The 27,043-nt window shown below is 43.6% G+C and overlaps 2 protein-coding genes across 2 annotated transcripts; one reads left to right on the top strand and one right to left on the bottom strand.

Moving 5' to 3' along the window:
- The first annotated feature begins 465 nt into the window (after positions 1-465).
- On the top strand, positions 466-1,404 carry LOC115638040 (olfactory receptor 1020-like). The gene is given in 1 exon segment (XM_030539638.1): positions 466-1,404. A coding segment is annotated over 1 exon segment (939 nt).
- Positions 1,405-25,748: 24,344 nt separating this feature from the next.
- On the bottom strand, positions 25,749-26,693 carry LOC115638039 (olfactory receptor 12-like). The gene has a single exon (XM_030539637.1). It carries the CDS (start codon positions 26,691-26,693, stop codon positions 25,749-25,751), a length of 945 nt encoding a protein of 314 aa, XP_030395497.1.
- Between the last annotated feature and the right edge of the window lie 350 nt (positions 26,694-27,043).

Genomic DNA, 27,043 nt, shown 5'->3' with positions numbered 1-27,043 from the left:
TCCCTTTACAGAGTTAACTCAAAAGTGCCCTTCTGTGATGTTCTGGGGTCATTTCAATGGATGTATTTGTAGTTGTTGAGACGGCTGCCATATTACATCAGGTCAGGTGAAAAAATATGATATACTAAGGCACAGGTTTTCAAAGGTATTTAGATGCCTAAAGATGCAGATAGGTGCCTAGCTGGATTCACTAATGAAATTAAACAGGTCAAGGATTGGATTTTTAAAGGTATTTAGGTGACTAGTAGGACTTTTAAAAGCATCTCAGCACCCAACATCAATTGAAATCAGTGTGACTTAGGTCATGTGATTTAGGGCCTCTAGAAGAATAACTGAATCTTTAGGCCTTTAAACACTTTTGACAATCTGGTCCTAAGTAGATACTGAATGCAGGAAAAAGTGATAGAATAACAAGGCTAATTTTACTTCCTTTCTTTCTTCCCTTCCAGGGAACAAATGGCACAAATGCCATGGACAAATCACACATCCATCACCAAGTTCATTCTCCTGGGATTTGGGAACCTGAACGAAGTTCAGATTCTGCTTTTTGTGCTGTTTCTAGTGATCTACATTGTGACCTTGGCTGGGAACCTTCTCATTGTTGCCCTAGTTGTGGCTGATCAGCAGCTTCACACCCCAATGTATTTCTTCCTGGGGAACTTGTCCTTCTTGGAGACCTGCTACACCTCAGCGAGTGTCCCCAGATTGCTGGCTGGGCTCCTCGTAGAAGACAGAATAATCTCATTCAGGGACTGTATCACACAGTTATTTTTCCTCAGTGCTTTCACTTGCATTGAGTGCTTCCTCCTTGCAGTCATGGCTTATGACCGTTACTTAGCCATATGCAACCCACTCAGCTATAACATTATGATGAAGCTCAGGGTTTGCCTTCATGTGGTATCTCCCTCCTGGATAACTGGTTTCTCAGCCACTGCTTTAGTAGTGGGGATGGTGCGCCAGCTAAGCTTCTGCAGTGCCAATGAAATAAATAATTTCTTTTGTGACATGGAGGAGCTGCTCAAATTGTCCTGCACAAGAAGCTCCCTGGTGGAAATGATTGTTCTGATCTCCTGCTCCCTGGTAACCCTGGCCCCTTTCCTCTTCATTGTTGTGTCTTATGTTAATATCCTCTCTGCCATCATGTGAATCGCCTCCTCTGCTGAGAGGCAGAAGGCCTTTTCCACCTGTGCCTCTCACCTGCTGGTGGTGAGTCTGTATTACGGGACCATCATTATCATGTATGTGGTGCCATCAGCGGAACAATCCTCGGCCTTCCATAAAGTTCTGTCTCTCTTGTACACGGTTATCACTCCAATGTTCAACCCCATCATCTACAGTCTGAGGAACAAAGAGGTGAAGGGGGCATTCAGGAAAGTTGTGTTGCAGAATTTAGGCATAGCTTAGGCTGTCATTTTCAGAACAACTTATGGAAATTTGGTAGCCAACTCCCATTGGCAGATCAGTGCCTAATTTCTTGAAGCCACTTTGAATAACCTAGCCCAGATCTCAACAGAATTATGAAGATGGCCTACCATCTTAACAATGTCATTGATTGGGCCTTTCTTCTTGCCCAGCATCACTCAGGATTTCACAACACTGGGCCTGAAAAAAGTTATAGGCAGGAAGTTTGAGAAGAGATTTTGAACACTGGGGCCTTTACCATATAGCTGTGTTGAAAGTCTCTTGGCATGGTTGCAAAATGAAATGTGGACACTAAACTTTGGTGCCTTAGATATTTCTAAGATCTTTGCTTTCCCTCTCAGCAGGGCCGGTGCAACCATTTAGGTGAACTAGGCGGTTGCCTAGGGCGCTGAGATTTGGGGGCTCCAAAAAGCGCCCCCCAATTTTTTTTAAATGGTTCACTGGCCGCTGCTGCCGGCGGCAGCCCACAGCCCAGGGGGTCCCCTGGCCCAGGGAAACCCCGGGCTGCCAGCTGCCACGGAGGCGCACTGACCCTGGGTCAGCGCGCACTGCCATGGCAGCCGGCATCCCAGGAGCCCCCCGGGGCAGGGCGCCGCCGTGGCAGCCGGCATCCCAGGGGGCTCCCGGGTCAGGGTGCCTCCGCGGCAGCCGGCAACCCAGGGGCCCCCCTGGGTCAGCGCGCCGCCACGGCAGCTCGCAGCCCAGGAGCCCCCCGGGGCAGGGCGCCGCCGCGGCAGCCGGCATCCCATGGGGTGCCCTGGGTCAGGGCGCCGCTGCAACTACCCAGAGGTTCAGGCTGCCGGTGGCACGCTGACCCAGGGGAATCCCTGGGCTCCTAGCAGAGGCTCAGAAAGCAGGGCCCTCCCAGAGCAGGGGCTTCAGCCTGTGCAATTTTTCTCATGTGGGGGGGGACCTGGGCAGAACTGCTGCAGCTCTGCTTAGCACATGTGGTAGGAGCCCTGCGATGGCGTGACACAAGGGCTTCTGGAGGAAAGCAGGGGCTGCCCCCTGGCTCAGCTTCCACATCAGCCCCAGCGAGGGGAAGGAGAAGAAAAGAGCTTCAGCGGTGGTCTGGTGGAGTGGAGGAAGAAAGAAGACCCTGACGCTCATGTGCTGGGCAAGGTACGCAAGTGCTTCCCCACAGCTAGGCCTCAGGCACCTGTGCTCCTTCCCTCTTGGTCCTTGGCTGGTCCCTGCTCCTGCTCCCCTTGTATGTGGACTGCTCCAGAGAACAGCAGCCTGCAGAACTGAGCTGCCCCAGTGCCCCCAGGCACTCCCCTTGACCCCATCCCCCCCACAGCCCTGACCCCCAGCTCCGAGTCCAGCCCCTCTGAGTTGGACACCACCCTGACCCCATCTCCCCACATCCCTGAGCCCAGCCCCTGTGAACTGGGCACCCCTGAACCCTGAGCCCAGCTCCCCACCCAGCCCTGGGCAACAACAGCACCACCCCCAGGCAGCGACAGCCCATTGGTACCAACCATCATAATCATCCATCATCTCCCCATTATATAATTGCAAATGTATACAGACCATTACAGCTTTTAATGTTTTTAAATAATGTATTTAGTGTATTTTCAAATTATTACAAGTTAATTTTTGAATGTATTTCACTAGTTATTTTTTACATTTCCTAATACATGTTACTATAGTATTGCAAATGTTTTATGGAAGGCGCCCCCAATTTTGCTTTGCCCAAGGCCCCCTGAACCCCCTGGCAGCCCTGTCTGAGTTTTAAGCCCTGCTGCTGTGTTTTGCCTGCAACAGGCAGGCCTAAGCCTGTGAGTGACCCCCATAGCAGCCCTCTGAAGAAGTGCTTGGGGGAATCATGCAGAAGGAGCGTGATATTTATTTGAGATCTCTCCTCATAGAGGCTGTGCTCCACTTGGTGCAGGACAGCAGTCTCAGCAGGACTCTAGGCCCAGCATCTTGCCTCAGTTTGTGGACTTGTACTGCACCCATCACCAGGCTCAGTCTGGTACCGTTACCCCTCACCAGTGCCCAAGAAGCAGTCAAAAAAGTTGGATGGACTGGTTAGGTTAGTTGTCGTGCTGTTGCTTGGCCAGTGTAGAGACCACTGAATGCATAATATTCCTCTGTGATGTTCTGTCCTGAGCACAATTGGCATGTTATGAGGTAGTGCCTGTGAGGGACAGGTGTCTGTTTATGTCATCCAGCCATCATGTCTTAGGTCTTCTGGGGGGGGAGCTTTTCCATCCTGCTTTCATTGGATCAAAGTCAAAGATTATTTTCACAGGGAAGTTAGTAGGCATTTAGAGCAGATGAACATACCACCACAGAGAGCACTTGGCAACCATTTGAGTGCGTGTGACCTATTTAGTTAGCAAATGGAATTTTTCATTCAAATTGAGTTTATACCATTTGATGTTTTTAATCATTTGGAGGTGCATGGCGAGTTAGGCAGAATGGGTTCCGCAGCACTCCCAGTCAGATTTTGATATGAAGGAAGGACATATACGTGACTAAAAAAGGTGTATTTCTGATTACAATCAACATTGCTTAATTTTAAGGGAAAGTCATCTTGATCTCTTAATCAATATTTAAGTCAAACAGTTGATGAAATTCAAATAGTTAATTATAGTAAGTGACATGCATTCTCTATCCTTTACTTTTAATAGTGAACAAGAAAAAGGACTGATAGGAATAAAATTTCATTTTTTTTCATTTACAGTTGATGCAGCCTCATGGCAGATAAAAAAAAAAGGTCTGGGGCACAATTTCATGACCGTGTATTGTGTATAATGTATGTGATTTTTTGGTGGGGAGGGCGCAAGATGGAAGTTTCACCTAGGGCGCAAAATATCCTTGCACCGGCCCTGCTTGATGTACATGAATGGTTAGGGAGGTGCCAGCCTAGAAAGGGAGTATCCATCGGCCGAAGAATGTGTCAAGTGGACCACCAGACAACCCCCGGAGGGTAAACTGGGATCCACCCCAATACCTGGAATTTTGGATGTGCACAGAACACAGACAGGATTGGTTCCCATATGGTTACAGAACTGCAGTAAAGTGGAACAATTTTCAGCTAGTGTGATTGGAGGATATCTGGATGCATATTATAAGACTGCCCTCCATAAATGAAGAAAAGTCAAGATGCCTTTATTATTCTATTGTTCCACTCTTTCTTTCTATGGGGAATTCGCCAATGCGATATCATTGTCTTCCTTTTAAACAACTGAAAAAAATAAAAAAAAAGCAATGGCTTTTGAAAATAGCAATTCCAGTCCTAATAACCACTGGGAAGCATTTCTTGCTCAATTGTATCTACTTTTTCTACAGCAAATTACAGTGGATCAGTATATTTGATTTGGGAAAAATGAAGTAACAGCTGCCCAAATTGAGCTTCAGCACTCCTGAATTTTGAGGTGTTCAAATCTGGAAGGCAGGTGCTAGATTCCCTTTCTGAATATTAGCTAAATCTGGAAAGGAAAAGTCAAATTCTGCTTCCATGGCTCAGAAGTGGAAATCCTCCTATGTGCCTGGTACTGTATCTAAAGCTGCCGAAGTCCTCTAGCAAAGCCTCCCCTCCTTTACTTTTCATTTTAAATTCTAGTGGGATCCATGTACCTCCCTTGCTAGGCATCAGATAGAGAGGGGCACTGTCCATTTTGTCCACCCAATTCCTTCTTTGGGGGCTGCAAGGTGAGGTCACACCAGTATCCCTAAGCCAGTCTGGGGATGTCTTCTGAAGCGGATATCTGGGCCAAAGCCTTCTACTCCTTGGGCACACTTATTCCCCATTCACAGTGCCACCCTGCTCTAGCAGTGAGCTCAAGCTGCAGCATGTGGTTTCAGCTACCATACTCCCTCTCCCCCTTTCCTGTTGGTAGTGGCTACAGGAATGCTGGGATATGTAGTTCTTTCCCTGCTCCAGGGCTGGCTGTATAGGCAGGGAGTTAACCAAGGAACTCAGCTCCCAGGGCCCCCAGTGGTTCTCAGCTCCCAGGCTTGATCCCTGTGGGCTGCCGCCCCTGCAAATGGGCTGCCCCAAGCAGCTGCTTGCTTTGCTGGTGCCCAGAGCTGCCCCTGCTGGTCAGAGAGCCTGCATGTAACTGCAGCTGGGTGTGTCCCTACCTGTATGTATGGTGGTTAAAGTGCAGGCTGGAGGACTTATCACAGCAGTATAGTGTGATACGGAGCGCAGGCTGGTGGGTCAGGAGGCTCAGTGGTACCCTAGTTCCATGTGGCACCCGGGGGGGGGGGGACCCGCCACAGGTCCCATTCACTCTAATGGAGTCACACCTGATCTACACCAGGGTAAGTAAGAGGGAATCAGCCCCATCAACTCCATTGGAATTACTCCTGATTTACACCAGGGTGAGTAAGAGGGAATCAGTCCCATTGACTCCATTGGAGTTACTTTAGGACACAAGGATGAGAGTAAATGGAGTGAAGATGACACGTATAATAGCTGCAAACAACTGCATTTCATACTGAGATGTGTTGATGCAAGAAAGCTTAATCAATGGGGGACTGTCACAGAAGAGCTCCTATTATACACATTTAATTGCAACTTACAATAAATGCCTAGAAAAAAGTTTGTGATTCGTTATAAAAGTCATAGTCTTACTAAGAGCTTTTTTCAGGGCTTCCTTGACCTCTCTGTTGTTCAGATTGTAGCTGAGGGGGTCGGCCATGGGAGTCAGGACTGTATAGAAGAATGGAGAACACTTTGTTCAGTGCAGCAGTGTCTGGAAGCTTGTAGACAATGAACAGGGTCCCATAGAAAATTGTCACAATGATGAAGTGATAGGAGCAGGTAGAGAATCCTTTTCCCTCCCTGTGCTGGAAGGGATTCTCAGGACAGCGCAGATGATACACATGTAAGATGTCAGGGTTAATAGAAATGGAGGAAGAATGAATATGAAGGATAGAAGGAAAATCACATGAACCATCCAGTTGGTGTCACTGCAGGACAGTTTTACCAACGGAGTGTAATCACAACGGAAATGGTCAGTTTCACTGGGGGCCATAGAAAATCAATTGTTATAAACAATATGTTATGATGGTGCTGACCGCAGATCCACTTAGCCAAGACCCAGCTGCTAGCTGGAAGGACAATCTACTATTCATGTGGGCTGCATAATGCAGAGGTTTGCATATGGCTAAATGCCTATCGTAAGACATCACTGATAAGAGACAATATTCTATAGCTAACAAAGAACCAAAGATTTCAAATTGTATAAGGCAGCCACTAACAGAGATGGTTCTGTCCCCAGTCAGGAGACTGGCCAGCACCCTGGGCAGGATGATGGAGTTGTTGCAGGTCTCCAGGCAGGACAAGCTCCCCAGGAAGAAATACATGAAGGTGTGAAGGTCCTGATCAGTCACAACTAGTACAATGAGGATGTTCCCAGCCATGGTCACAATGTAGACCACTAGAAACAGCGGGAAGAGAAGAATTTGCTGTTCATGGAGATTGCCAAAGCCTGGGAGGATGAATCCCACAATGGATATTTGATTTCCCTGTTCTATGTCTGCCATGGGTTCTATCAAGAAATGTAATTTTTAAAAAGCAGTAATAGTAGCCTGTGGAGAATGACATGAAACAGATACATATAGGAGGTGGGAGAGGTAGGTGTCACTTTATTTTTGCTGATGTTTAAATCTGGTCATAGAGGGAGAGACAGGCTGTCTGGGATTTCTGCACTTAGACCTTTGCCCTACAAAAATTATCAAAGTACCTGTAGATGCTTTAACATGAAACCCTTTAGCTGAGTTGGTACCTCAGTTATCCCCAGTTACACTGTGCAGTTCAGCATTGTCTAATGTAGTGGCCAAGACAGGGAGTCAGGAGAGCTGGGCTCCAATCCTGACCCAGTGTGACCTTGAGCACATCATTCCATGCCTCAATTTCTGCATCTGAAAAATATCAGAATAATATTGTATTCCCTTTATAAAGTGTAGTGGCATCTGCTGAAAAACATAATCACTAAAGTCTTCACAGTGCTATGAGACCACACAGCTTCCTGTACATACTAACAAGTAAAACCAAAGACATAAGAACATCCATACTGGATCAGACCAAAGTTCCAGATAGCCCAGTATCATGTCTGCTGACAATGGCTAACGCCAGGTGCCCCAGAGGGAATGAACGGAACAGGTAATCGTTAAGTGATCCATCTCCCATTGACCATTCCCAGCATCTGGCAAACAGAGGTTAGGGACACCATCCCTGCCCATCCTGGCTAATAGCCATTGATGGATGTAATTTCCATGAATTTATCTAGTTCTTTTTGGAACCCTGTTATAATCTTGCCCGTCACAACATCCGCTGGCAAAGAGTTCCACAGGTTGTGTGTTGTGTTGTATGTAAGACAAAGGAGGTAATTGTTCTACTCTACTCAGCACCCGGAAGGCCTCACCTGGAGGATTGTGTCCAGTTTTGGACATCACACTATAAGAAATATTTGGATTGGAGAGAATCCAGAAGAAAGCAACAAAATGAGAAAAGGTTTTTGAAAACCCAGCCTATGATGAAAAGTGGAAAGAACTTGGGAGATTTAGTTTAGAGAAGAGAAAATTGCGGGGGAGCCTGTTAAGTCTTTAAATATGTAAAAGGTTGTTATAAAGAGGACAACAATCAATCATTCTTCATGCCCAATGAGGGTCTCACAACAAGGAATCAGCTTAATCTCCAGCAAGAGAGATTTAGTTTAGATAGTAGAAAAACATTCTATCTCTAAGGGTACGTCTTCACTACCGGCCATATTGGCGGGTAGCAATCGATTTCTCAGGGATCGATATATCGCATCTCATCTAGACACGATATATCGATCCCCGAAAGTGCTCCTGTCGACTCCAGAACTCCACTAACGAGAACGGCGGTAGCGGAGTCGACAGAGGGAGCTGCGGACGTTGATCCTGTGCTGTGAGGACGGTAGGTAACTCTATCTAAGATACTTTGACTTCAGCTACGCTATTCATGTAGCTGAAGTTGCGTATCTTAGATTGATCTCCTCCCCTAGTGTAGACCAGCCCTAAGGGTAATTAATCACCGAAAGAGGTTACCAAGGCAGGGTTTGGAATCCCTGTCATTGGACACTTTGAAAAGCAGCTTAGACAAATACCTGTCAGAGATGGTCTCAATGGTCAGCACAGGAGGGTGGACTAGGTCAGTGGTTCTCAACCTTTCCAGCCTACTGTACCCCTTGCAGGAGTCTGAGTTGTCTTGAGTATAGCCAGTTTCATTTCGCTTAAAAACTACTTGCTTACAAAATCCAACATAAAAATACAAAAGTATCAAGGCACACTTACTTGCTCATTTTTATCATATAATTCTAAAATAAATCCATGGGAATGTAAGTATTGTACTTACATTTCAGTGTGATACTGAGCCTGTTTTTCACTTGTGAGCCTTGTCTGAAGCCCAAGCCCTGTTGTCCAGGGCTGAAGCATGTAACTTAGCTTCGTGGGGGGCTCCTATGGTGTGGGGCCCCTGGCAATTGCCCTGTTTGCCACCTCCTAATGCCAGCCCTGCATTTGTGAGCCCCCTACCCCAAACATTTTTTTACTGATGCCTTATTTAGTGATGAATTTGTATGAGAAGTTTTAGTTAAGCAGCACAATATTAGTTGTTTGTTTGTTATTCTATGCCTTTGTTTAGGGAGTTTTAACAGGTTTACAAATCCTAGCCATGTAAATATCAGATACAATACAATATTAATTTTAATCTTTGCCTTTTTTCCTCTTCATATCTGCTAGAAAATAATTTTTTCCTGTCTTAGCAAACTGTAAGATCATGTGTTATAAGGTTGCTTTTATCGTATGTAACCTAGAAAGCATTAGAAAATTAATGATAGATAGATAGATAGATATGTATGTCTAAAATTGTCTCTTCAGGGTGTATCTGGCAGAAAGACAGTAATTCAGTTACACATTATTCGTGACAGTATACTTCATCCTTTATCTACTGTAAATCTGATGAGAAACATTGTGCTTCCTCAAAAATGGGTATAACAAAAGCTGGACTCTCTGATGTGACCTCTTCACACAGGCTTTCAGAGAGCACGATACAGGATCTAGAGTCTATCTCCAACTTCTTCATGGACCTCAGTAAAGACACCTGAGAGTTCTACAGAGGACCCACAGTTCCATTCTCCTACTTGGCATTGCTGGCTTTTACCTGATCCCAAAGGTGACTGCCTCCTCTTATTTGTTACATGAGAGAGTACAAACTCCCTGAAAACTTCTGCTAATGGGAATTTTCAACTGCCACAAAGGCAGAATTAATGCTGCATTTATTTTTAGATTTTACAAACAAGTGTAACAGGTGAACTTCTAACCTAAGTGAGAAAGTTGTGGAGATAGGAGAAGTTCTAGCTTCAAAGGCAATGTTAAGGAAATAGGAAAATTTCTAATGTCAAATAAGGTATTACCACCAACTGGAACCACACTTATTTCCATCTTTGATACCATTGAAGAGATTGACAAACAAGGTGGACAGTAAAAACAACAGCAACAATGACAGCTCCAGCCAAACTCAGCTAACTTCTTCTCTTCTCTCCAAAAGGGTGGTTATTACCATCTCTGATACCTTTAAGAGACTGCCAAACAGCTGGGATTTTCCATCTAAAAACTGCCTCCAGCTAAAGGGAAAGAGAACAAAGAGTGTGGCTAAAATGAAAGCCTGACTTAATACTTTACATTTCAAATACAGTAACTGGTTTCCCTTCCTGTCTGGATAGTTAATAAAAGGTTAACAGGATTTTTGATGGTGTGTTTGCCATGGTGTGCAGCAGGCTGAGGTCTCTGGACACCAAGCTCCGGAACTTGTTTAACACTGTTTAGTGGTGGACAGTGACTGGGTTATATTAACACCTTCAGCTGATTTATTCCATCTAAAGGAATACATTAGAGTGTGGCTGGAGTTTTATTTTAGGTTTAAAATAATAAAAAGGCTTGAGGTCCCCAACATGTCATTACTAGTTTAATACAATCCCAGCGCCATCCAAATAATCCTTTCAGCAGGAACTAAGCCACCCAGAAAGCTGCAGATGCTCCTTTTTAAGCCTTAGTCATTGTGGAAAGCAAACCTTCAGCTCACTCAGAAAAAAAAGAAACATCAAAGTGTTGACACATTGACTTCTCAAAGATGAGACCAAATATTTACACCTTCATGTAACAATCATTTCCCTCCCCCCACCCCGCAAAAATAAAAGAACTAAACCAAACTGACCAACTGATCAAATAAAACAAAACAAAAGGCAGCTAAGCCAGGTGTTGGAACGTGGCCCTTAATCGAGCTGTCCAGTCACCTGTCTCTTGCAAGAGGGCCCAATCAATGAGAAACACGTACTTCCAAGGCAACTGCATCTGGGTGGAGTCTTATCAGTGTTTCTCACTCTGGGGCTCTAGGAAACACTCTGATCCCCTTCCATTGGCTGTGAGAGGCCATTGTCCAGCTTCCTTGGAGCTCAAAACCAGTGTCTGAGTTCTCCCAAGCCTCCAGTCACTCACACACACTCCACCAGAGCTTCACCTAGCCTGTGGTACCTTTTGGCTTCTAGCTGAACCTCTTTAAGAAGAACAGGGCAGGAAGGCAAGGGACAAGGGTGTAGCAAAAGGAAACTTTATGCCATAAGCCCTCGGCTGACAGATCTTTAAAACAAGACAGTTCTGAGACACCTCTTCCCCGAGTCTGAATCTGAAATCACTGATTCTGTCAGTTGAGGGTTCATCTGTGTTTCAAGCTGGGGAGATTCCCCTTCTGCCAGCTTGCTCCTGAAAGTCTTTATTACACATGGTCATGGACAGCACCATGCAGCCACAACAGGGGCATCGCACTGTTAAGTAGGCCCCAGTGTCTGGGCCATGGGCTCAAACTCTGAAGTTTCATCTCTGACTTCCAAGCCTGTGGGCCCCCTATATAGAAAAATCATTTTCTCTGGGAGCTGGCAAGTAGCGGAGACACAATAAAAATCAAAGGCCCCAGACTCTAGTCTTGATGGGCTCTCAATGATGGTCCTTCAGTGAGGTGTCAAAGACCTCTCCCAGGCAGGGCAGCTAACTGGAATGCAGCACAATAGGCTGCCATTGAGCCACGTCAGACTTGGCCTGTTACCATGACAATATTTCCACATATACTACAACCAAGTTCACAACGTGACACCATTATATCACACTCTGTCACACAAGCAAATAATTAACCAAAAGCCATGGTATAGCAGCAGCATTTATACCCACAAAAGGAAAAGGGTCAGAGACCTCATCAAGTCCATTGGGAACTTGATTATGGCTATTCATTTTAGATGGAAGATGCTCAGATAGTGTGATGCTGGGTGGAAGTACAGAAAAGATAGATAGATAGATAGATAGATAGATAGATAGATAGATAGATTCTGATCTTATTTATACAGATGTAAATGGTACAGTTAATCCATTGTCTTGACTCTGCATTTTTACTGGTGTAAATGCCCCTTTATGCACAAGCAGATTTCAAATCATGATCTCAAGGAGATGATCATGCCTTCATTTGGTTATATTTGAAAAGAAACACCAAAAGAAATCATGATCAAAGATGAAAGATGAATATTTTGGTTTTGGTGAATAACCTCCCCACTATCAGTTTCTTCAGTGCAGCTTTGATCTCCTTGTTCCTCATGCTATAGATGATCAGATTCATCATTTGAGGCACCACAGAATAGAGAACAGCCACCATGAGATCCAGACCTGATGTTGAACTGTAGATGGCTTTCAGGTAGGCAAAGGCTACAGTGAAAAAGAACAATGAGACCACAATGAGGTGAGGGAGGCACGCGGATAGAGCTTTATGCTGGCTCTGCTCAGAAGGGGTTTTCATTACTCTGATGAAGATCTGAACATATGACACAACTATAAAAACAAAGAAACTTAAGCCTAAGCACACACTAAAGGCAATAGCCCCAGCTTCACTGAGGTATGAGTCAGAGCAGGCGAGCTTGAGGAGCTGGGAGATTTCACAGAAAAACTGATCCACTGTGTTGCTTCCACAGAAGGATATTGCAAATGTGTTCCCAGTGTGCAGTACAGATAGACAAAAATACTCATCCACGCACTGGCTGCCATCTGGATGCAAGCTCTCGTGTTCATCACTCTCTCATAGTGCAAAAGTTGGCAGATGGCAACATATCGGTCGTATGCCATGATGGTGAGTAAGGCAAAACCTGTTGAAGTAAAGAATATAAAGAAAAAGACTTGTGCAACACATCCAGAATAGGAAATTGACCTGGTGTTCATGAGGGAGTTGGCCAAAGATTTGGTGACTGGGACAGAAATGGAGCCAATGTAGAGAATGGGTAAATTCATCAAGAAGAAGTACATGGGGGTGTGAAGGTTGTGGTCAAAGGCTACAGCTGTGATAATGAGAAGATTCCCCACCAGGGCTGCCAGGTAAAGCACCAGAAACACCACAAAGTGCAAAATCTGCAGCTCCTGAACGTCAGAGAATCCCAGGAGAAGGAACTCAGTCACAGTGGTTTGGTTGGACATTTCCCTCTCCAAAAACTGTGTCCTGCCTGTGGATGGAAGGAAAAGGGCAATTGTCAAGATTAGAGTGACAGAGAAAATGATCTAATTCTCTCTCCATAATATCTCATGACAGGAATAGCAAAGGTGCACAGTTCTTGTCACTTCCTAGGACTAGGAGTTGACAGTGCTCCTTTCCCCTGTGAGTCAGAGCACTAATGAGATGCATTATCACATCAGTGAATACTGGATTATCACCTCTAAAGATAAGGTAGGCAGGCAAGTTTACACCATCTGAGGATCTGGCCAAGTGGTATGAAAGCTGGAAAAAAATACAGCTCAAATCCAACATTTCTAGCCTGTATGGTACCCTATTATGAGAAACAGAAGGCTCTAAATTTGGGCATGAAATATAAATACTAACATGGCTAATACTGATAGCAATGCTGAAATAGTGATTCCCACTTTCCAGAGAAATTCAACATTGATTCCTTTTGCCCCTTACGTGGCAGCTTGTCTGTAATGATTCTACCCCAACACCACATAAATAGTCAGCTACCTCTTTACACATTGATTTGTGGCAAGAGAAGTGTAAAAGTAGAATTAGGCAGGAAAGAAAAGAATGTGAAAAGCAACTAACAAAAGACACAAAAACTAAGCGATTTTTCTTGAGTATTTTGGAAGCAGGAAGTTTGTCAAACAATGAGTGAGGTTGCTGGATGGTCAAGATGCAAAAGGAGCTCTCAGGGAAGACAAGGCCATTGGAGAGACACTAAATGAATTATTTGCATTCGTCTTCACTGCAGAGGACATGAGGGAAATTCCCACACAAAAGCGATAATTTTTCAGTGACAAATTTGAGGAACTGTCCCAGACTGAGGTGTCAATAGAGGAGGTTTTGGAACAAACAGGAATGAGTCTCCAGGTCCAGATTGTAGTCACCCAAGAATCTGAAGGAACTCAAATATGAAATTGCAAAAAACTACTAAATGTGGTAAACAAAGCAACATTTCAATCAGCCTCTGCAACAGATGACTGCAGGGTAGCTACTGTAAAGTGATCCAGTTAATATAGGGTACTTGGACTTTCAGGAAGCTTTCGACAAAGTCCCAAACTTACAGCTCTTAAGCAAAGTAAGTAGTCATCAGATAAGAGGGAAGGTTCTCTCATGGATTAGTAACTTGCTAAAATATAGGGAACAAAGGATAGGAATAAATATTCAGTTTTCATAACAGAGAGAGGTAAATAGCTGGGCTCCCCAAGAATCTGCACTCCAGACGTGTGCTGTTAAACAAATTCATAAATGGAGCGAATAATGAGGTGGCAAAATTTGCAGACAATACAAAATTACTCAGGATTGTTAAGTCCAAAGCTGACAGAGAAGAGCCAAAAAGAGATCTCACAAAACTGGGTGAATGGGCAACCAAATGACAGATGGAATTCAATATTGATAAATACATAGTAATGCATATTGGAAAACATAATCCTAACTATACAGATAAAATGATGGGGTCTAATTTAGCTAGTACTACTCAAGCAAGATGTTGGATTCATTGTGGCTCGTTCTTTGAAAACATCTGCTTGCTGTTCAGTGGCAGCGAAAAAAGCTAACAAGATGTTAGGAAACCTGAGGAAAGGGATAGATAATAAAGCTGAAAATATACTGCCAGTATATAAATCTATTGTACACCTATACCTTGAATACTATATACAGCTGTGTTTGACTAAAAAAGAAAGATATATTTGAATTTGAAAGATATATTGTTGAGAAGAGCAACAAAAATGATTAGGGGCATTGAACAGCTTCCATATGAGGAGATATAAAGAGATTGGTACTGTTTAGGTTAGAAAAGAGATGAATAAGGAGGATATGATAAATGTCTATAAAATCATGCATGTTGTGGAAAGAGTGAATAGAGAAGTGGCATTTACCCCTTCACAGAACGGAAGGACCAAGGATCACCAAATGAAATTAATTGGCAGTAGGCTTAAAACAAACAAAATGAAAATTTTCTTCACATAATGCAGTCAACTTTTTGAACTCATTGTCAGGGGATTTTGTGAAGGCTGAAAGTATAACCAGGTTAAAAACAAGAATTAGATAGGTCCATCAATGGCTATTAGCCAAGATGGTCAGGATGCAATCCCATGCTTTGGGTGTTCCTAAACCGCTGTTTACCAGAAGCTGGGAATGGGCAACATAGGATGGATCATTTGATAATTTCCCTGTTCTGTTCATTCCCTCTAAAGCATCAGGCACCAGCCACTGTTACGTAGAGGATACTGGGCTAGATGGAGCATTGGTCTGAGCCAGTATGGCTGTTCTTATGTTCTTATTATTTATGGCTCCAAATCCCATTGTATTTCCATCTCTGGGTTATGATGGACTAGTAGTATCCCTCCATTACTGTGCTGTATCCTTTCCCTCTGTGACTTTTTGTCTGTACAGGTAGGAGACTTGGGTTCTGTTCTGGGCTCTGCCATTGACCTGCTGTGTGACCTTGGTCCAGTCACTTCCCCTCTCTGTACTACTGATTCCCCACACTCCTTTCTCTGGCTTGTCTTCTAAGACTGGGAGCTGTTGGGTGGATGGCCAGTGTCTTACTATGTGTATGTTCTGAGCACCTCTCGACAGCATTGCTGCTTAGCTGGCTGCACTGTGGGACAGAGAATACAGTGGATATGTCCGAGGGCATAGTCAAGATGGAAAGGTTTTGGCTGGGAGCTTTGACTCTGTGTTTTTGCTTCAAGTTGTTAGTATGTTTAAAACATATTCTGGCTTTAACTTTGCATCTCACTCAGATTAACCATCCTGCAACTATCCCTTTGTAAATGAAATAATAGAGCAGGGTTTCTCAAACAGGAGTCGCTGCTTTTGTAGTGAAAGCTCTGGTGGGCTGTATGTTTATCTGTCCCGTCCGCATGTCCAGCCAATCATGGCTCCCACTGGCCGCAGATCACTGCTCCGGGCCAATGGGAGCTGCTGGAAACAACGTGGGCCTGGGAACTTACTGGCCGCTGCTTCAGCAGCCCCCATTGGCCCGGAGCAGCAATCCGCGGCCAGTGGGAGCTGCGATCGGCCGGACCTGTGGACAGGGCAGGTAAACACACCAACCCGGCCTGCCAGGGGCTTTCCCTACACAAGTGGCGATCCCTGTTTGAGAAACCCAGTAATAGAGGATGGGACAGATGAAAATGAGAGTGAAATTTTAATCTGAATAGACAATATTAATGTTCTGCATCCTAGCACGTATCTAAGTTTCCAATTAAGGACAATCAGACTTTTTTGGCTTTAGTTATCTCAAAGGAAAATTGGGTTTTGAACTGAACACATGTTCATGGAAAATCTCTTATCTTCCATATGGATTTTGTTTTTCAAGGATAACACAGGCTAAAACTTTTCAGTTTTCAACAGCTCTTACCTAAAATTGCCTTGTTCTCACTTCCCAGAATGACAAACAATGTTTGGGTTTTCCCAGTTTCGATGAAAAGTCTATTTTTGCTGCTACAAAATATACAAATAAATAAGTCTGACTGGTGCCAGATTAAAATAATAGTAAAAGTCTTCAAGAGTTCTGACTGCCATGCATATTTATATTCTTAAATCTGCACTGTATATTAATATACCAACATATTTAGTTGAAAAAGCAAATTTACGATGGAGATTTTTGTGGAATTTCTCACAGCTAGCGAAGCACTTGATCCTCCAGGGTTCTGATTATTTTGACATTATTGATCTGTCTGTCTCTCATGCTCCCATCACTGTTTTAGCCCACAGCCCTTTCCATGTCCTTCCACTGGAGTTGCTGGGTCTCTCTGCAGTTCCCAGCAAACAGGGATCCACTCCACAGATGAATGCTCCCTGCTCTCCTTCTGGCCGAGAAGTGATGGGCTAAATAGCATGAGGAACTGAAAGCCCCTCCTATCTCTAGAGCTGATCGCAGTTTGTGCAGGCTCCAGAGATGGTCACAGCACAGGATGTCCCTGCTCTGGGGCTAAATGTCTGAATATGGTCCCGAGGACTGTGAACCCAGCTCTGCTCTCACCTCTGGAGCAAACCACCCTGACTACGGGCCCTAGCTGAGCCCAATCCCTGGGAGGGGAAGAGCACCTGCCCTGGATCTCACACAGTGGCTAAAAACAAGGCAGGGCTGAAGCACAAAGGGTGTCCCAAGGTTGGCAGAATAAAAAAATATATTTATGGTACCATTACGTGACCTGGAATAGCTCGGAGCCCAGTGGCACCAGAAACACAGCTGTCCTGGAATAGCCTGTTCCTTCATTAATGCCACATCATTACTGCTGCCGGATCAGAGATGTTGTTCCCTTGCATTGTATCAACAGCTCTTGGGATGCAGCCATCAGAGGAACCGAGCCATCAACTCAGCCTGCCCTGGCTGGTTGAATTAGGTTATTAAGATAAACTCATAAGCACATACTAAAAACTAAGGACCAGATCCTCAGCTGGTGTGTACTGATAAAGTTCCACTGTCTTTCACAACTGGGGATCTTCCCTTTTGTTTCTGATGGAGCAATGGCTGATTTAAACCAACTGAGAAACTCGCCCATTGCACAGTTTTAAATCCATATTCTTTGCCTGTGAGTTTAAACCAAAGTTGAGTCACAAGTACTGAACCCATTTGTGCATTCTTAGTTCTTTGTCCCATGGGATCAATTACAAGAACATAACTTTTAAAGGTTATGCTGTGATTCATTTCCACCAGGGCAGAAATTTGGAGGAATTCAGTGTTGCTAAGATTTTCCCTGGCTGATCGTCAGTTTGTCTGGGGATGAATGATCCAACTTCTCTTTCTTGTTTGCTTCCTTTGTCAGCAATTGCCTTTTTTTCTTACCTCAAACAACCCTGAGAGCTCATTAGGCTACAGGTGCAATGTTGCATGACATTTTAAAATGTTAAATTCATACCAGTTGCTGGTATGTCAGAGATGCTAAACAAACATAAAAGTCCTGTCAAGGTGTCACCCCCACTCTAAACTGTAGGGTACAGATGTGGGGACCTGCATGAAATAACCCCTAAGTTTATTTACAAGCTTAGATCTAGCAGCTGTCACCACCAAATAATTTAAACAACCATTTATGGGAGAGTCATTTGGAAACTCTGTCTTCCCCTCAAATATTTCCCCAGTCTTTCTCCCCCTTTACCTGGCAGGATTGAGATTGATTCACCTTCCACCAATTCCTGGTGAGCACAGATCCAAAAAACCCTTGGATCTTAAAACAAGGAAATATCTATCAGGTTCTTAAAAGAAGACTTTTAATTAAAGAAAAAAGGTGAAAGGAAAACCTGTGTGAGATTAGCAATGCAAGCTGCTCTCACAGACAACAGATGCAAAACACAAAGGACGTCCCTTTCAGCAAAAACCTTAAAGTTACACAAAGAAACCCAATTTGATTTTCCCTTTTATGCAAAACAAAGTTGCAAAAGAAAATAAACCTCATCTAATACATTCCTTCTCTAAACACTTACTACTTTTAAGAAATGTTAGATGGCTGATTGCTGGATCCTTCACTCCGGCGCAAAAGTCACACAGATAAAAGTCCCGGGGGACAAAGCATTTTTTAAAAAAGTTATTTAAGCTAAGGGGTTTGCAGAGACAAAAAGTTTCTAGGGCATTTTTTGTGCACAGTGCTGGAGTTCAGACCATTAATGTGACACTAGTCAAAAAAGCCTCAGTCTTCCCAGTTTATTCACTCAGGCTTTGGATCCCTCATTGTGTTTAAGGAAAGGTACACTTTGAGCCATCCATGTTCACCAGCACAGAGAAAGGGCCACGGCTTTCCATTCCAGCCATGTTGTGTGCTTTAAAGCTTAACTCTTGTAAGTGCTCTAAAATCCAAATGGTCACTCAGATTGTTTTCAAGTTTGGTATGATGGTATCACGGTGGGATAGGGGAGTGCTAGTGATTTAAATCTCGAGTCATTGCACCAAGGGGTTCCTGAGCTGTAGCTCTCTACCCCACTCTCCTTTTGCTGCCCTGTACCATGCAATGGAGAGGTCCTGATAAGTGGATGAATCACAGACATTGCTGAGAATGACAGCTGTGAATTCACCACTCATACGTTTGGGGACGGCATTTCCAACTACAAACAAACCATGTTGCGCTAAAATGGCTTCATATCGCCAAGGGAAATAACAAAAAACTTCGGTGGAGTTTAGCTCTCCAAGATTTTGATTTTGAAATACAACACATTTCAGGAGTTTCTAACCAAGTGGCTGATGCACTCTCCCGTGAAAGTTTCCCAGAATCAACTAGTTTAAAAAGTCCTTGAAATGTGAAAAATATTGTTAGTTTTTACATAATCAGTAGTATATGTAAAGGTGCATGTGTTTTATTAATCTGTTTTCTCCTAAAGTTCTAGGAAGAAATCACAACCAGTGTGGTCCAGCACTGTCTATGATTTGGGGGGCATGTCATAAAGAGACAGTTAAGGGTTAATTCCTCTTTTACCTATAAAGGGTTAAGGAGCTCGCATAACCTAGCTGACACCTGACCAGAAGGACCAATAAGAAGATAAGATACTTTCAAAGAGGGAGGAGGGGAAAAGTCTTGGTCTGTGCTGTGTGGGCTTTTGCAAAACAGGGAGAAGGAACCATCACACTCCTAACAGGGTAGTGAGTAATTAGAGAAGGAATGTGTTAAATTACTTTTATTTCTATTTGTAATTTCTTTTGCAAAATAGAGAGAGAATCAAACTGGGTTTCTGTGTAACTTTAAATCCTCTGTGTTTTGAATCTGTTGTCTGTGCAATTATCTTGCTTTCTTATCTCATAGAGATATTCCTTTCACCTTGTTTTTTCTTTAATTACAAGTCTTCTTTTAAGAACCTGATTGATTTTTCCTCGTTTTAAGATACAAGGATTTTGGATCTGGGCTCGCCAGGAATTGGTGGGTGGAATTTTCTTGAGTCTACCCAGGAGAAAGGGTATAGAGACTTAGGGGAGGGACATTAGTCAAATCCTGCCAGGAAAAGGGGGATAAGACCAGGGGAAATATTTGGGGGAAATCAGAGTTCCCAAATAGCTCTCCCTGAACTGTTTTTTTAAAATATTTGGTGGTAGCAGTGACTGTTTTGCCTAAGCTGGTAAAAATGAGGGGTTATTCATAATAATAAAAAAAATAATAATTGGAGATACACCAGTCTCCTAGAACTGGAAGAGAACCTTGAAAAGTCATTGAGTCCAGCCCCCTGCTTTCACTAGCAGGACCAATTTTTTGCCCTAGATCCCTAAGTGGCCCCCTCAAGGATTGAACTTACAGCCCTAGGTTTAGCAGGCCAATGCTCAAACCACTGAGCTATCCCTCCTTGCCCAGCTGTACCCTAAAGTTCAGAGTGGGGGGCACGCCTTGACAGGGCTGGACCCCAGACCCCCCCCCATTTTGGGTTGTTTAACTGCAGTGTAGACAGACCCCCATGGGACTGTATCTACACCGTAAAGAAGGCAGGCCTGAACCTTGGGTCCTGGCTTGACTCAGACTGGGACCCTCCACCCCTATAGGATCCTGTGGTCCCAAGTTCAGAAGGGACCATTGTTATTATCTAGTCTGACCTCCTGCACATTGCAGGCCACAGAACCTCACCCACCCACTCCTGTAACAGATCCCTAATCTCTGTCTAAGCTACTGAAGTCCCCAAATCATGATTTACAGACTTCAAGTTACAGAGAATTCACCATTTACACTAGTTTAAAGCTGCACCTGCTCTGTGCTGCAGAGGAAGGCGAAAAACCAGTGTCTCTGTCAATAAAACCCAGGAAAAAATTCCTTTCTCACTCCAGATATGGTGATCAGTTAGACCCTGAGCAAAACCCACCAAGCAGACATCTGGGAAAGAATTCTCTGTAGTAACTCAGAGGCCTCCCCATCTAGAGTCCCATCACCAGACATTGGAGATATTTGCTGCTAGCAGTCACAGATCAGCTACGTACCATTATAGGCAGTCTCACATTCCCACCTCATCCACAAACTTATCAAGTTCATCTTGAAGCTGGTTAGGTTTTTTGCACCCACTGCTTTCCTTGGGAGACTGTTCCAGAACTTCATTCTTCTGATGGTAAGAAACCTTCACCTAATTTCAAGCCTAGGCTTGTTGATGGCCAATTTATATCCATGTGTTCTTGTGTTCATATTGGCCCTTAACCTAAATAATTCCTCTCCCTCCCTGGTATTTATCCCTCTGATGAATTAATAGAGAACAATAATATCTCCCCTCAGCCTTCTTTTGGTGAGGCTAAATAAGCAAAGCTCTTTCAGTTGCCTCTCATAAGGCAGGCTTTCCATTCCTTGGATTATCCTAGTAGCCCTTCTCAGTACCTGTTCCATTCCATTCCCATTCTTAAACATGGGAGACCAGAACTGCACACAGTATTCTAGATGATGTCTCACCAGTGCCTTGTATAATACTAACACTTCCCTCTTATAAAGAGAACAAACACAGATTCTGAATAAAATTTGTTAACACTGTACAAGTTTATGAATCTTGATAATAACAAATTGAAGTAATAATTTAAAAAAATTATGTCTTTCTTTTCCTCCCTGAGAAGAGCATTCTGCTTACCAGTCTCCTTATGGCCTTCTTCATCCTAGCATTCCTCAGTGTGTAGATCATCGAGTTCAGCATCGGGGTGATTACAGTGTAAAGGACTGAGACCAGCTTGTCCATGGGAATTTCTGGAAAGGCTGAGCATGGATGAAGATGGAGAGGATGAACATTAAACACAGAACGATGATCTGGGTTCCACAGGTGAACAGAGACTTGCGCTTCCCTTCCATGAGTTGTGTCCTGATCTTAACCTATATAATGGTCTACAAAATGAGCAGGAGAATGAAGATAATTATGGCAAGCATCCCACTTTGGGAGACCATCATCAGATCAAAGAGGTAGGTGTCAGTGCAGATCAGTTTGATGACTTGTAGGACATCACAGTAGAAATTTTCCAGGATGTTTGGCCCACAGAATGGTAAATGGAGGATCAGTTCAATTTGAATAGCAGAGTGAACCAACCCACCCAGCCATGTGTCTGCCACTAGCCCCATGCACACACCCCCGTTCATGATAATCAAGTATCCAATGGTTTATGAATGGCCACGAACCTATTGGCAGCCACCACTACAAGTAAAAAGACCATAGTGCCAGCAATGAAGTGGAAGAAGAACATCTGGAGGATGCACTCATTGAAGGAGATGGTTTTGTGCTGGGAGAGGAGACTTGACAACATCTTCAGCACACTAAGTGTAGAGTCACTAATATCGAACAAAGCCAGGTTTGCCAAAAGGAAGTACATGGGGATGTGGAGTTGGTGATTGGAGATCATGGTGGTGATGATGGTGAAGTTTCCCAAACAGATTGTCAGGTAGACTATGGAGAAGATAATGAAGTGAAATCGCTGCAGCTCAGGACAGATTCTGTCACTGTGGTGGTGAATTCTGCTGTTCCATTTTGTGGCCATAAAGTATACCTGCGCACTGAATAATAATAACAGTTAATAAAAGGTTCTTATATTTTCCCCACCTTTAAATTACTGCTATTGAATCAATTTTAACTCCACATTAAGAAAGACATTGGATTTGGTTAGTTCCTTGTTTTCCTAAATTAAACACTCTCTCCTCAGCCCCATTGCAGGGGAACCCTGCTTCAGCAGACCCTAAAAGCTAGCCACTTGTGGATCTGCATGGGGCACTTGGGAGTGAAGAGGAGTGGTTTGCTCACCAAACAATTGCTAGCTAACCGCAGTCTGCGTTAATCTTCCTGTAGCCCTCATGGTGTAGTGCTCACAAGGTGCGCAGAGTCTTCTTGGGGCCTAGAGGCTCTGCATTGGGAAGGATGTAGGTTGCAAGGGGTGGCACTTAAGCAGAGATTCTCAGAGTCCAGGGGTTCTCCACTTGACCGTCACAAACAAATGTCAGATCACTGTGAGCAGATTGACCTATACATATGGCTAAATGGAAGTAAGTTCCTACCTAGATGAGAGGGTAGCTGGAACAGAAATACTTGAGAACCACCCCTAAATTAAGGGAAGCAGATGCTGACTGGATGGCCTCAATATCAGTGATGCTGAACACTTTTCCCTTTCATAGTAGTAGCTCATTAACCAAAGAGGTTCTATCTCACTGACTGATCTCGCAAAAGCAGGGGGTCACCTCGGTAAAGTTGGGTCGCAGTGTTTCAGTGCCCATGGATTCTGCTGCTGAACGTTAAATACCAGCATTTAAAAATTGTGAATGCATAATGATTTCCATGGATGTGCTTAGCACACAGAGGATATGGACACCCAATTTCCATTAAAATTTCAGAAAATCTTTAGAGTTGCTTGAAAAAAGACGTTATTTCCAGGAAAATCTTTCAAAGGGAAAAACTGATATTTTTGTTTCAAACATTTTTCATGGGGATTTTTTTTGAAATGAGAAAAAATGTTAATGTTTATTTCATTGCTATTCAAGTCCCAATTTTTATTTATTACTGGCTGAACTAAGTGACTGCAGTTGTTAGGTCAGCTGGTGTAGGAGATCCATAAATCTCTGTCTATGCTGAAGTCAATCAAAGGGACAAAGATGCACACTGTGATAGCATGGGATGCATCTTGATCGTTGATAGACAAGTGGCTTTTGAACATGTCAGGCACTTTTAGGCTGGGAGTTTCCAAGCAGATGAAAGGAGTTAAGTGCCCAGCTCCTTCTGAAATTTTGGGAGCTTTGAAATCCCAGCTGCTAGACAGATCAAAAAGGGTAAGCTGTTCTAAAGACAAGAAGCCCACGGTGAGAATCTCATTCTGGTTTTATCTGGACATTTTCCTGGGTCCTTTCTCAGTTTCATTCACACCTCCACCCTGCCCCTGTGACATCTCTCTCAGATTTGAGCCTCTTAAAGCTCTGCTATGGAGGAAACCTGGTCTGAGAGAGCCAGGCACAGGAAGACCTCAGACAACCCTGGTAGCAATGTGTCTGTGATCTGTTCTTCCTCCTAACTCACTCAGACTCCTCTGGAATCTCAGATAACATCTGCAGACCCCTTTAGAGGAGTATTCACTCAGTGAGTGCTAAATACTGTCCCCCTGACCAGGTTGTTCTTTCTTTATCAGTGGGGTCTCTGAGCATCTGCCCTCCTTATAATAACAATATCTCTCCCTGCTATCACATTGCACACCATTTGAATCAAAAGTCCATACCCTTACATGACCTGCCATGTCTGTGACCTCAGAGCCGGCTGCCTCCAAAGGATGACGTGGGGAAGTCAAACCTCAGAGCTGATCACTGCAGTCCTGGGCAGGGGGGGAAGAATATTCGATGCAAAGAAGAAGATAGACCCAGAAATCTTCCCCTTATATGCTTATTGACCCCGACTAAGGCTGGTGCTAGGAGAAAAGAGTCACTGAAATCTTCTTGAATTTTAGTAGGTACAATTAAGGAAGTTGCCACTTCGGAGATTTGGGGATTCTTCCACAAGAGGAGTCATTAATAAGTTCACAGCGCATTTCAGTCTCTACATGTGTTTACATGAGCCAGGTCAACATTAGAGCCTTTGCAAATTCGCTCCTGTGCTGGGACGGCACAAGGAGGCTGACTGGGACATTGTGGAAAAATTGGACCTTTGACTGGCCTCCAAAGAAGAGGCAATCCCACGGCTGGTGAGTTTTGTTCTTGGCACTGAGATGGAGAAAGCCAAGCAATGAGTTAGAGCGGGGGAGAAAAAATTCAGGGCTTCTCGGTTCCATGCCAATTTTACATGAGAAGCGGTCTCAACGATTAGAGGGAGGGGAATGGTATTTTGGGGTATTTTGGTTTCTCCTTCCCTATACACACACTTTAGAACAATGCAACTTTAGTGGAATGACTCCTAATTTACATCAGTGTGAATGAGGGGGGAATCATGCCCACTGACTCCAGTGACATTACTCTTGATTTATATCAGGATCAATGAGAGGAGAATCAGATCTACTAGTGACTTACATCTGGATGGATGAATGCTTTACACAAATAAGAGTGAGATTTACACAAATAAGAGTGAGATTTGAAAGAAGACCACTTGCTTTACTGAGCTGTGTTGCACACATGACATAGGAGGGTTGTATATAGGTGATCCAGTTTTATCATGGACTCTATCAGTTTCCATTATCTGATACAGGTGTCACATTGTTCACCATTTCCAGTCAGCTACCTCAACAGAGAATCAATGATAATTCAAGGACCAGAACTTGAGGTGATGTAAATCAATGTAGATACAGAGAATTAGCTAAACCAATTTACATTATCTATAGATTTGTAATGAGGTCATTCCTATTCAAAGTATGGAGAAATATATAGAAATTCTTTATTGCTTGAAATATATTTTATGATTGGTGTTCTGGAATGTTATAAGAACAAATGAATTGCCATGCAGCACTATCCTGTCTCCAATGATAGCCAGAAATAGCTGTTTCAAAGACAGGAGAATTGTATGATAAATCATAGAAAAAGTGTATTCCTAACTCAGACAGGCAGTAGCTGACTGGTATCCCTAAGCACGAAGTCACTATACATGTCAATATATTTTAGAATTTTGAAAATATTCATGTGACTAAATAATATCCAAAGATAATGAATTCCACAGGTCAGTTGGACAGGTAAGTGGAGAGAGACAGAAAGTGTAGGAGAGATGGACACACAGAACAAAGATAGATAGATAGATAGATAGATAGATAGATAGATAGATAGATAGATAGGTACTGTGGATTGCAATGATTAATTTGTTTGTACTTGCACAAAAACTATGCCCAATAAAAAATAAATATGTGGTCAGAATTTGTCATTGCTGTGCATGATACCTTGACCCACCGTGTTTCATCTCTATCTTCAAAGACTGTTCATTTTTTCAAACATTTCTTGCCCACGATCCTTAAAGAATCTTTCACTTCCTTGTTTCTAAGGCTGTAGATGAAGGGATTCAACATGGGAACAAAAAGGGTATAAAACACAGACATCGCTTTCCTTGGAAACAGAGAAGCTAGCCTAGTGGGCTGGGCATACATCAAAGCAGTGGACCCATAAAATAAAGTCACAACCATCATATGGGAGGTGCAGGTGGAGAAGGCTCTGTGTCTGCCTTCAGCAGAGCGAATCCTGAGGATGGCGGAGATGACATAGACATAGGAGATGAGCACAATCAGGGCAGTGGTCACTATGATGAGGCCGCAGAAGGTAAACATCACAAGATAATTGACATACTTGTCACTGCAGGAGAGACTAACCAGGGGAGGGCCGTCACAGAAGAAATGATCAATCTCATTAGACCCACAATGGTTCAGTGTAAAGGTGAAACCTGTTTGCACCATTGAATTCACACAGCCGCAGAGATACGACCCTGCAACCAGTTGAACGCAAACCCACTTGGACATGGTAACGGAATACAAGAGTGGGTTGCAGATGGCGGAGTATCGATCATACGCCATCACTGCAAGCAGAAATGCTTCAGTGGTGAGGAAGACAGTGATGAAGAAGAATTGGGTGGCACATCCATTGTAGGAAATGGCTTTACTCCCTGCTAGGAAGCTTACCATGGCTCTGGGGGCAACAGAGGAAGAGCAGCAGAAGTCTAAGAAGGACAGATTCTTGAGGAAGAAGTACATGGGGGTATGAAGGTGAGAGTCAGCTCTAATGATGAGGACCAGGATGGTGTTTCCCAGCACGGTTATTATATAAATCACCAGGAACATCACAAAGGGGACAATCTGGAACCACAGACCTCTTCCAAACCCCAGCAGGATGAATTCTTTCACTCCTGTGTGGTTTACTTTTCTTATTGGCTCCATGGCTGACATTTCCTTTAGAAAGTAGAACAAGGTAAAAATTAAAAATGTCAAATACAGAAGATACATTGAAGCTTTTTCTAAATGTTCTTCAACTCAGTTGGGTTAGTCACTTAGATGCTTTGGAAATTCCCAGTAGGTTCCTAAATATCTTTAAAAATCTGGCCTCTGTTTGTTTGTTTGTTTGTTTGTTTGTTTGCTTGTTTTAGAAAAAAATTACTATGAAGTCCAGATTAATCAACTTTCTCCTACAATTGTGATTCATGACTCTTCTTGGCTGATTAAGATGTGGGCAAAATCCTCCATGAGTAACACCATTGATTTGTAAAAGGGTTGTAGAAATAGGACTATCT

The sequence above is a fragment of the Gopherus evgoodei genome, chromosome 21, assembly GCF_007399415.2.
Source record: "Gopherus evgoodei ecotype Sinaloan lineage chromosome 21, rGopEvg1_v1.p, whole genome shotgun sequence".
In the NCBI taxonomy this organism is placed as follows: Eukaryota; Metazoa; Chordata; order Testudines; family Testudinidae; genus Gopherus; species Gopherus evgoodei.
The sequence above is the reverse complement of the archived record's forward strand: the minus strand, read 5'-3'. Positions and strand labels throughout refer to the sequence as shown.